We start from the raw sequence: 12,337 nt of genomic DNA, 5'->3' as shown, positions 1-12,337 counted from the left end.
CAAGTGGGTTCCTTCGAAGTTGTGGTGCAAGTGCAGGCCTCACTAGCAATGAACCACTCAGCTCTCGCTGCTATTGACAATCATTCACTAACTCTTAAAAATGCATTTACCCTAGCAGTTCCCTTTTACACTACAACATTCTTGAAATTGTGAATTCTTTCCTGACATCAGAATAGAACCATAGTTCTAACAGGTCTGCTCTCTCTCATTAGAGAATCAATTGTGGTGGTTTAATCTGAAGGTCACCATGTCTCAGATGAGAAGACAAGCTAAAACAAAGAGTTCTTCAAAGGAAACTCAGCTGATATGAGAATTGAACCCACACTGTTGACAGCAATCTGCATCACAACTGAGCTAACTGACCCTCCAGTAGGGCCATAGTTATTACAGCTTCATGCAAACCTAGGCCTGCATTCCTGGAACTTAGAATGGTAGATGATTTAATTGAAATATTATGATGTTTCTCATGGTTTTGCCAGAATGGATACTAAGAAAATGTGCCTCTTATATTATGGAATAGATTCAAAATTCAGTCAATCCTGTATCTTGAAGGCATAGATCATCAAGTCTCATGTGACCTTTCAGTATCAATATACTTGCATTGCCTTCAGTCACTCTCTGTATCATGAGGTCTGTTTAATGTGTTCAGTCCAGTGTATGCATAGTAACATCAGTAAGCAGAGAACCTAGATTATGTGTCTAAGTCTGAGATACAGTAACCACATAAATAGTTAATGTTTTAAGTACATTTCAAGGCATATGTTTTGACAAGGACCCAACTCTGTGATATCTATTATTCATATTAACACAGAATGCCACAGAATACATCAGCATCCCCTGACTGGGGAATCTAGACTATAATGGGCTGGCTTTTCCCATTTGTAGTTAAATTGTGATAGTGCGTGGTGTCATGGCATCCACTCTGCCATGGCCCGAATGAATTTTCTCAAGTAACCTTCCACTTTTCACCTCATTAGTTATGAAACTGAGATTTTGGGCACATTTCTTGGGAATCTCTAGTGAGCAAGATGCAAGTACTTGGCCAAGGTGGTGGCAGAGTAGCAGTGCTGCGTTTAAGCTCCTGGTCCAGGGCTCGTCGACATCCATTTGCTTTCTTTGGTTTTTTTCTTTTTGCTTTTGCTCTTTTTCTTTTTTTTCTCTTTACAAGCTTTTTCCGGCATCTTCTGCAGGGCAAGAGCAAGCCAAGTCTCGAGCGAGTGCATGGCAGTAGCAGCAACAGAGTCTGCGAGACTGATGGGTCAGAAAGCTAGCCCAGTGCCGGGAAGACAGCAAGCCCAGTGCAGGGGGAAAAGGCGAATCCAGCATAGGGGAGAGAGTGAGCCCAGTGCAGAGGGGAGAGAGAGTGAGCCCAGCACAGGGGAGAGAGTGAGCCCAGTGCAGAGGGGAGAGAGTGAACCCAGCGCAGAGGGGAGAGAGTGAGCCGGGCGCAGAGGGGAAAGAGTGAGCCCAGCGCAGGGGGGAGAGAGTGAGCCCAGCGCAGAGCAGAGAGAGTGAGCCTAGCGCAGGGAGGAGAGAGTGAGCTCAGTGCAAGGAAGAGTGTGAGCCCAGCGCAGGGGGAGAGAGTGAGCTCAGTGCAGGGGAAAAAGTGAGCCCAGCAAAGGGGAGAGAGTGAGCCCAGTGCAGAGGGGAGAGAGTGAGCTCAGTGCAGGGGAAAGAGTGAGCCCAGCGCAGGGGGGAGAGAGTGAGCCCAGTGCAGAGGGGAGAGAGTGAGCCCAGTGCAGAGGGGAGAGAGTGAGCCCAGCACAGGGGAGAGAGAGTGAGCCCAGTGCAGAGGGGAGAGAGTGAGCTCAGCGCAGGGGGGAGTGAGTGAGCCCAGGGCAGGGGGGAGAGAATGAGCCCAGCGCAGGGGGGAGAGAATGAGCCCAACGCAGGGGGGAGAGAATGAGCCCAGTGCAGAGGGGAGAGAGTGAGCCCAGCACAGGGGAGAGAGTGAGCCCAGAGCAGAGAGGAGAGAGTGAGCCCAGTGCAGGGGAAAGAGTGAGCCCAGTGCAGAGGGGAAAGAGTGAGCCCAGCGTGGAGGACAGAGTGAGCCCAGCGCAGAGGGGAGAAAGTGAGCACAGTGCAGGGGAAAGAGTGAGCCCAGCGCAGAGAGGACAGAGTGAGCCCAGCGCAGATGGGAGAGAGTGAGCCCAGCGCAGAGGGGAGAGAGTGAGCCCAGTGCAGAGAGGTCAGAGTGAGCCCAGCACAGAGGGGAGAGAGTGAGCCCAGTGCAGGGGAAAGAGTGAGCCCAGCGCAGAGGGGAGAGAGTGAGCCCAGCGCAGAGAGGAGAGAGTGAGCCCAGCGCAGGGAAGAGTGTGAGCCCAGCGCAGGTGGAGAGAGTGAGCTTAGTGCAGGGGAAAGACTGAGCCCAGCGCAGAGAGGAGAGAGTGAGCCTAGCGCAGGGAGGAGAGAGTGAGCCCAGCGCAGGGAAGAGTGTGAGCCCAGCACAGGGGGAGAGAGTGAGCTTAGTGCAGGGGAAAGACTGAGCCCAGCGCAGGGAGGAGAGAGTGAGCCCAGCACAGGGAGGAGAGTGAGCCTGGCGCAAAGGGGAGAGAGAGGGAACCAACACTGGGAAGAGAGCGAACCCAGCACAGGGGAGAGAGCAGGCCCAGTGCTGGAGAGAGCACAAGCCCTGCATGGAGAGAGAGTGGGTCCAATGTGAAGGGAAGAGTGTGAGCCCAGCACAGAGGGGAGAGTATGAGCCCAGCGCAGAGGGGAGAGAGCGAGCCCAGCGCAGAGGGGAGAGAGCGAGCCCAGCGTGGGGGAGAGAGCGGGCCCAGTGTGGGGGAGAGAGCGGGCCCAGTGTGGGGGAGAGCGGGCCCAGCACAGAGGGGAGAGCGCAAATCCAGCACAGAGGGGAGAGAGCAAGCCCAGTGTGGGGGAGATCATGGGCCCAATGTGGAGGGGAGAGTGTGAGCCCAGCACAGAGGGGAGAGTGTGAGCCCAGCACAGAGGGGAGAAAGCAAGCCCAGTGCGGGGGAGAGAGCGGGCCCAGCGCAGAAGGGAGAGAGCAAGCCCAGCATGGGGAGACCGTGGGCCCAATGTGGAGGGGAAAGTGAGCCCAGCGCGCGTAGAGAGCGTGGGCCCAGCGCAGAGGGGAGAGTGAGCTTGGTGCAGAGGAGAGACAGCGGGCTGTGCTGGGAAGAGAGTGAGCCCATTGAGGGGGAGAGAGTGGGCCCAATGTGGAGGGGAGAGTGAGCCCAGTGTGGAAGGTATTGAGCCCTGAGGCAACGTCAATGAGGTAGATTTAGTGTAAAAGATGGTGCCTGAAGATCGGCGATTTCGCTGTTGGCTATATCCAGCGTTGGTCACAGCAGGATGGCACCATGGCAACATCGACTGCAGCGATAGTCTCCAATGTTGATGAATGCAATGTGGGCAGTGGCAAAGCTGAATTGGCTCAGTGGTAAAAGACAGTGCCCAAAGATCAGCAACTTCAATGTTAGTTGGGTCTGGCAAGGTGAGAGTGATTCTCAGCCAGTTCAGAAAGCATGCATCAATGGACTTCTCTTTAAGCTATATCTTTTCCTTTTCTCTTATTCTTAAATTATCAAACTGGTGCGGGATTATGGTGACAAATGAAAGCTTTTCACTGTATTTTGTTGTGTCTCACTGTAAAATACATGTGACAATACATGTTGGGATGGTCTAGCTTTCAAGGTTCTGGCATTATAATTAAATTTCACATCATATCAGATGCTGCAAGCCAGGAATTACCTCTCCCACTATCATACTTGACCCTAATCACTGAGACAATGTCCCAGCAAAAGGCAAAGTTTGTTCCCTGTTTCTAGGTCAGAGATTTAGAAGTGCTAGTGGATGAGATAGTGGAGAGGAGGGTAGTCCTCTTCCCTTATGACCATCACAGGAGGTTGAGCTGGCCAGAAAAGAACAGGATAGCTCATGTAGGGATGGGAAGACACTAATGGGCATTAATAAGATTACCTATATTACACTAATCTGATATACACATCACCAGCGCATTTCTAATGCTGGTCTGTGAAGAAATACCAAAATGCCCCCTCTAAAGTAGATTGTTATGGACTTGAAGTCAGCTACATTTGTCCAAGTGCAGGCGTGAATACAGAGTGCGGCTGGTGGGATTTCAATGTCAAGTTGTGTGGTGTTTTGCAGAAGACTATGATTTGGTGAGCTGCAGCTACTAATATTCTGTCTGTTTTACCTGTCATGTTTTTGCACAATCCAGACCCTTGCATGGAGTAGAGAAGAATTGGGATTGTAATGCAAATAGTGTGCATTGGGTTATGAGATGGAAATACATAGGAAATAAGCTTGTGGCCATCGACAGTGAGATTTTGAAGTCACTATTAAAGGTCTGAGAGGAAAATCATGCAAGTTTTCATCAGTGTCAAGAATATGATATTTTACTTCCAATCTTGCACTGTTTAATCATCTCACTTGCCATTACTATTGTCACAGCAGGGTAGTGAAAATTCCATCCGATGTTATAATCTCCATATAATGATTGATTATTTAAACTAAGAGGAGGAGAAGTGCCTTCATTTCAAGGGTTGTGAATCTTGGGAATTTTCTATCCTTCAATGATTAGATGCACATTCATTGAGTCAGTTCAAGACAAAGATTGCTAAATCTTCGGTACTGCATTTATTACTGAATATGAGGATAGGACAGAAAGAAGGACTAGCCATGATCTTACTGAATGGTAGAGCGGGCTCAAATGGTCATTATCTTGCTCTGTTTTTTCTTATAATATTGTTATGCACTTGGGTCTAATATAGAGATGTCTTTTCACTTATGGGGGAAAGCTAGCGTTGTGATCACAGATATAAGATGGTCCCAAATAAATCCAAGAAGGAATTCAGGAGAAACCTCTTTACCTTGAGGTGGCTAAAATGTAGAACTCACTACCACAGCAAGCAAGAAGCTAGGCAAGCACATGATGAGAGCAAAGATGGGTAAGTTGATGAGGTGAGATGAAACAGTATAGGAAGAAGCCCATATAGAATTAAACAAAGCATGGACTTAGTGGGCTGTTAATGCTCTGTAATACTTTAAAACTCACAAAGCAAAACTCCTCACTACAGTATTTTTAGGCATTGTCTTATTAGTGTGGAGAAAAAAGATTGAACTATATATCATAAAATACTCATATAGGGATCGAACTGCACCTTATTGTTGTGCAATGTTATCTAAAGCTTTTCGATGAATTCTTCTCATATGTTACAACATATATTGACACATTCCTTTTGTCCTTACCTTTACTTTCAGCACCTCATCTGCAGTGTTAAATCCATCTGTAGCTGTAAACACAACTAAATCATGCAGTGTTTCTGAATCATCATGTTTGTACCTGTGAACAGAGTGGAAATGACGCCACAAATTAAAACAACACAATCATAAGGGAAAAAACAAACAACAGTTCAAGTGTTACCTTCTATGGACACAACTTCAAATTACATCCATACCCTATAATTACTGACAATAGACAATAACATTCATAATTTCACATGAAACTTGTTGAAAAAATCTTTTAATTTTAACTAAAAACAAAACGGTCTGTACCTTATTCAAAAAAATACATACAATGCACTGGCCAAATCACACAATGGGACAACTGTGAACAACATCACAGCAAAGCACTCATCTGATTGACAAGTCGGAAACAGATTGTATCAATGTCAGCAGCTATTGTAGATATGAGGAAGAACGCTCTGCCACTGAATAAATCTTATCTGAAAGTTTATAATGAGTGAATCAGTGTGTCAGCTAACTTGCATATTTGCTGTCAGAGTGTCTGTATCTTTATCTAAACATGCTGTATAATCATCCTGAAGAAGAACATTGCAACATTTCTGATAAAAAGTTATTTCTTTTAAACTGAAAGCTTGACAGTAATGGGTTAGAAACTGACCCTTCACTTTGGACAATAGCAGCAAGGAGCCCAAATCTGCTAAAGCAGTCGGCTGGATACTTGAACGGCTTTCAGTTTGTAACTCCACTAGCATTTTTCCAGTGACCTGTGGTAGATTAATGGGGAATGACATGGGGGGAGGGGGTGTGCTTCTATTGAGCCCGATGGATTTTTGTGGGTCCTGGACGAACTCTTCTGCTCCTCCTTCTTTTGTTCTGTTTTCAAAACTACACCCATGAGTTTAGGTACAACACAGATTGCTTAAAGAGAATACAAGTTCAAGACATGTCTTCAGATTTGGCTACCTTATCACATAGCAAGATTAAATTCTACAACTGATGATAATCATAGGCATACCAGACTAACTTTACTGTTACATTATTCACAGATTATTCTATTGCCTAATGCTAGTCAGTCCATTCCACTTGCTTCTCTGCAAAAGTTTTTTTTTCTTTCATTCTCTTAACTCCACCCACACTGTACTATTTTTGCCCACTGAGGTCCAGCTCCATGAGATCATTGCAAGTTTGCTACTAATCAAGCCCTTATACAACAGTCCTGACCCCAAAGAATCCTGAAAAATAAAGCAAAAGAAAGCTTTAGTATGAGGCCTCCTGAAGGATTCACAATTTTTGTAGAAAATAGTTCTGGCGTGTTCCAATGTTGGCTAACATTTCTTTTAATGCACTTTGGAATTTCACTGGAAACTGGAGACTGACTAACATAGTGATGGCATAATTTGATGTCTCCAACTTGACAGAAACACAGGAAAAGAATTTATCAATAATCTGTTGCTTAGATTGATCCAGAAGGTGTTGTAGAAATTACACTGAAGTGTATTTTGCCAAATGAGTAGGGCCCAAGGTGTAAATGGACACACCAATGAAACGAGAAGTGCCACCTCTAACTATATTTCATTTCAGAACCATGTTCTGTGAAATAATTCTTTCTAGAGCTGCAGCGCTATCAAGTGTAATTAAGACAAGTTATGAAAACCTCAACTTTGCTTGTAATTAACTGGGATTTTTCACTGGGATTCCCAGTTGAATGATTTGTTCAATTACATAATGTCATCTCTTGCATCTCTGGTTCTTCCAGGATAATTTTTAATTACTGTGAATTCCCAGTCGATGTTTGGCAGCAAAATATTTCTGGCTGCTCCAGGAACTTAACCAACCTAAAACAATTGTCCCATATAATGTGAATATTTTCTATCCAACCACCCATGCTTTTTGAATCCAAATACACTGAAGGGTGTACTCTACAATTGGCATTATTCATTGATCATATATAAAATCAAGAAAAAATGACTCACAACTGGTATATCTGACCTTATTTACTAAGCAACTCCTGTTCCTTCTAGGTTTACCTATAATATTTTTTGACTAAAACTTTTAAGAAGTATAGAGGTGTTGTTCAATCCAATCTATTCTTTGTCCTTTCAGATCAAAACATCTCTTTTATTTGTGTCTTGGTTATGATTAGAAAGTTTTAGCTTGGCAAGATGCAGTGTACATACCTGGTTTTAAACTCACATAAACATTCTGAAAGTAAATAAATGGACAACAATCGAGATTTTCCATTAAAGTGTGATGACCATCATGATGACAGGCAAGGTGCACCTCCCTGCCCCACCAACATCTTTGCCCATCTTACCACCTTCCCCGCAATTTCTTTGAAAGTGACTATCTTGGTCAACATGCAACCTTTTAAGAATCACAAATTGAGAAAATTGAGCTAGCATGCATCACCTGACTTGAAAGGATTTGAGGTCATCAAGTGTAAACATATCCCCTTCCTGCATGATGTATCCTTGTAGTTCAATATCTCCATGCTGTGGTTTTTGTTTCAACTGAATTCGGAGATCCTCATCAATCGTATCCTTATCTGTCACCATCAGGTTATCTGCAGTGATCATGCAGCTTGAACCTTCCTCAGCTTTTATTTCATTAGTGAAAATCTAACAAAAAGAACCAACAAAATGTTCACTTTGCAAAGTTCAAATGCAAATCCAAATTTAAAAAAGCAGTTTTCAGAATAAATATGAAAGGGGAGGAGTAAATGAAAAACAACAAAAAAAGACGTTTATTCTTGGTGAGGCAGTGGCCCACTGGTATTATTGCTGGACTGCTTATTGAGAGACCCAAGTAATGTTCTGGGGACCCAGATTCAAATCCTACAACAGCAAATAGTGGAATTTAAATTCAATAAAACTATCTGGAATTAAGAATCTAATGATGATTGCTAATCCATTGTCAATTGTCAGAAAACCCCATCTGGTTCACTAATGTTCTTTAGGGAAGGAAGCTACCATCATTACCTGGTCTGGCCTATATGTATCTCTAGACCCACAGCAATGTGATTGACTCTAACAGCCCTCTGGGCAATCAAGGATGGGCAATATACTCTGGCCTCACCAGCAACATATTCCATGAATGAACTTTTTAAAAAAAATTACAACACGTGCTTTTAGAATGTCTTCCATTTAACAAATGTCAAAAGTACTATAGCAGGCTGTAGAGAAGAGTGAAAAGCAGAGTTGGAAAAGTAAATTCTGTATGCTGGGTCATAGAGTTGGAAAAAAATGCCAGAGAAGAATTTGAAAATGAATAAATTTAATGCATTAGTGAATAAGGGAACCAATTGAGGTCAGTGAGAATGGGCCAACAGCATTGTCTCAGTAATTGGTATCATAAGAGAAACAGAATTTTCAATAAAATTGTTTTAAGATGCATTTCAGGCGATTTGTAGAGGGAGCTTTAGAGAAATCAAATCAAGAGATTATGTTTAAAGTCTTCCACAGAGGCGGCCAAGAATGGCTGCTGTTAGTTAAGAAGACTCCTAGTGAGAGATTCAGCATGGAGTATGAAACTTAGTTAATAACAGACTGTTGGAGTGCTCAGACACTGAATTCAGTCTGAGGGAGCTACTTGAAAAGTGATTGCTGTCAGCATGAAGTTTCTAGTGAAAGCTGAACAGGAACCTAATATTTGAATACCTGAGTTAAAATAATATAGGAAAGAATTTCATGCTATGGCCTTAAGTGTGTATATGTTACTTGCCTACAGCATAATTGCAAAAATAACAGTTTTGTGCAAATAATTGCAAGAACAATGAGAAAAGTGGGTAGTAAAATATTTTGATCAAAGCTAGAAAGATTGATGCCCACAATCTGATTCTACTCCAGTAAGCATGAGTAGTGGACCTATATTGCATTCTTTCTCCTCACCCTCCAACACCATGAATACTTGTCAAGTACAATTCAAATAAGGAAATCTTCACTCTGCCCAAGATTATCCATTTACCTCAGTAGGAGAGGTCCTGAGCAGTCCGTCTTCTGTCAGTTTTTGATTTTGTATTCAGAATTATAGAATTCACAGTACAGAACAAGGGCATTTGACCCATCATGTTTGTACTGGTTTTGGAAACAGATAGTCAGTTAGTCCCACTATCAAGCATTACCTCCATAGCCTTCAATAGAATTATAGAAGACGGCAAATTTCAATTAGTGAACAAATTGACACAATTAGCCCTGAATCCACCATAATTCAGTCGTGGTTCAGGAATTAAATGGGGATCACATGGCATTCCCACAGCTTCAAAGATTGGAGTAGGTGAAATAGTTTGTTTTGTTAAAATTATTAGTTAGCAGGTAAACTGATATATACACAAATGAGATAAATGGAAGATTAATAAGTTTGCTATTTTTAAAATCAAAGTACTGTGCATTCTACAAATCATAAAATTAAAATTAAAATTACCAACATACATGATTAAATCTCTTTCAATGTTGATGTTCCCCAGTGATTATCCAACATTATTGGTTGTTGTTATTAATATGCTTTCATATTTAAGTCTCCCACCATCTGAATAAATGGCGATTAATGTCTGATGTATGGTAAATGACATTTTATGTGGGTGAACATAGGGTAATGAGACCACAGAGGGGAAATAACTGCAGAATATAAACTTGTAATCATCATTACTATTGCTCTTTTCAATAACTATCTTGTATTATATGCCTTAATCCTTTAAATAGTTTTCTAAATAAATATTTTATTATCTAATCCAAATGTTTTCTAATTAACATCAATACATCATGACTTTTTTTAAATTAAGCAGTTTATTATGTATTTTAAACACACAAGAAAATCAGATCATTCTGGTAGAAATAATCTGGAATGCTGCAGCAGGAAAAGTTTAATTGCCTTTGGGGCTGGATTTATAAATGATTGGAAAAATCCTGCATAATGCATAGGTAAAAAAAAACAATTTTAAATAAATAAATGATTTTCTCAAGGATCTATTTCACATTGTTTAATAGCAAACTGTTGCTGCTCTCCCATACCTCAGGTGGTTGGTTGTCCACAGGAATGATGGTGATGTTAAAGACAATTCCAGTCACGATGCCTCCTTGCTGATCCTTGACAGAAAATATGAACTGCACCAATAACGGATGAGGCCCGATATCCTCGAGAGGAGGCATGTACGCTACTTTCATGTGGTTCACCGCATGCTGGAATGTAAAATTAGCAAGTGAGACAAATGCAGAAAGCTTGAAAAACAAAGGAAATACCACAATGTCAGGAATTTCCCATTGATTACAGGGCATACATAAAATCAGTACATGACTGGCAGAGTACGTATATGTACAAAAAAAGTATTTTCAGGAAAGTTAACTATGTGATGCGTCAGTTCCAAGGATGGAGCAAGGCATTCATTTGCTGCATTGTGTCAAACTTGCAGTTTGGACTGGGGTATCAAATGGACAATATGTAACTTGGCTGACCATTATACATAAATCATCCGAAAATTCTTTTCAGGTCAATGAGCATCATGAGTTCCCACTCTGCTCACACCCATTTTATGCTCTTCCAAAGTTGAAATTTCTTGCCAGCTTCTCCCACTTGTATTGTTAACTTCTGCTGAAAGGTTTATATAATCATTGGATACATGCTGAGGAAACTAATGTATAAGGAAGTAAGTCAAAACTTTACTTTGTCTTTATAAGCACTGCAGGAGAGATATTATTTCTCTATTCTTGTGTGAGGAAGAAAAAAGGAGTGAGACAAGCTTCCTGCTTTTGATTACTATACAGAGACATCTGGGAAATAAGTGGTCTTAGGTAGCAGATGATAACAAGATTGGACACAGTTGTGCTGATTTCAACAGTCCAAGAGTCTGCTGATGCTCAATATCTACAAGAAAAATTTGTTCCAAAGTGTGTCCAGAGGCTCTCTGATCATTCATAGTGTGTGACATCTCCTTTAGTAATAGGGGCAGGGAGGCATGACATTTCTCAGGAAATGTAAAAAAGAAGGTTGAACAGGTTTTTTTTACAAACAAGGTAAAAAAACTTCTAAATTGCCAGAAAAAAAGCATGAAATAGGCAGAATAAATTGGATCAAGGAGACACTTCTGGAGAAAAAGAGATTGAGACATATGGTGAGAAGGTGGGTATGTAGGTACATCTGCCAAATAGAGAAAGGTTTGTAGGACGTATTGGCCTTCTGTTATTCCTGAATGTTATTATGCTCTTGAATTCTTATCTCAGTATGTGTAAAAGCTTTTATGTTAATTCTTTCATTGCAATCAGCAGTGATTTTTTTAAGCTGGAAATTGCTTTAAAAAGATTAGTTTTGATTTATGGCAAACAATAACTTTACATATTGTAAGGTTTGTTGTGTTGAAAATTTGCCTCTCAGCATTAGAGGCTTGGTGTATTATGGCAGCTTTGTACATCAATGATCGGAGCAAAAAGTGCTTTGGAACAGAAATAGAAAATTCTGAAAAACGTTAGCTGGTCAGGAAACATAGAACATAGAAGAATACAGCGCAGTACAGGCCCTTCGGCCCTCGATGTTGCGCCGATCCAAGCCCACCGAACCTACACTAGCCCACTATCCTCCATATGCCTATCCAATGCCCGCTTAAATGCCCATAATGAGGGAGAGTCCACCACTGCTTCTGGCAGGGCATTCCATGAACTCACGACTCGCTGAGTAAAGAACCTACCCCTAACATCTGTCCTATACCTTCCAAAATAGTTAGATGTAACAACTGGCTGTTAAATGGATACCCATGTTTTGGGTGCTGTTTTGACAACAATCGAAATTTAACCGATAATTTTAAATTATGTCTTCGATATCAAAAACCAGTTGAGTTAATTGCATTGCCAGCATCAAACCAATGAGCCATCACCGGCTTCAAATGAATAGAGAAACCATCACCATCACAACGAGGGAGAAAGAGATAGATACGAAGGAAAGGAGAGAGAGAACACAGCGAGGGAAACACATGGACAGTCAGTCAAAGAGAGAACGGAAACAAAACAAGGAAACAAACCGTCACATGGAGAGGGAGCAGAAAGAAACAGAAGGCAGGGAAACGGAAAACAGAGGGAAACAGACAGGGAGAGAGACACAGGAAGAGACAAAGGACACC

The 12,337-nt window shown here is 42.0% G+C and overlaps 1 protein-coding gene across 4 annotated transcripts in view; it reads right to left on the bottom strand.

The window, feature by feature from the left end:
• frem1b (Fras1 related extracellular matrix 1b) overlaps positions 1 to 12,337 on the bottom strand; it is a 188,441-nt gene that overhangs the window by 87,956 nt on the left and 88,148 nt on the right. For all 4 annotated transcript variants that reach the window (XR_006312980.1, XM_043699276.1, XM_043699278.1 and 1 more), the window contains exons 13-15: positions 10,242 to 10,409; positions 7,645 to 7,853; positions 5,239 to 5,332 (exon numbers count right to left, since the gene is read on the bottom strand). Coding sequence is in view for 3 of the 4 variants with exons in the window: in XM_043699276.1 (XP_043555211.1) it covers positions 5,239 to 5,332; positions 7,645 to 7,853; positions 10,242 to 10,409 (471 nt within the window). In the remaining variant the exon portion in view is untranslated. The remainder of the gene's footprint in view (positions 1 to 5,238; positions 5,333 to 7,644; positions 7,854 to 10,241; positions 10,410 to 12,337) is intronic.

Source organism: Chiloscyllium plagiosum, chromosome 11, assembly GCF_004010195.1.
Source record: "Chiloscyllium plagiosum isolate BGI_BamShark_2017 chromosome 11, ASM401019v2, whole genome shotgun sequence".
NCBI lineage: Eukaryota > Metazoa > Chordata > Chondrichthyes > Orectolobiformes > Hemiscylliidae > Chiloscyllium > Chiloscyllium plagiosum.
This window is presented reverse-complemented; position numbering and strand designations above follow the sequence as displayed.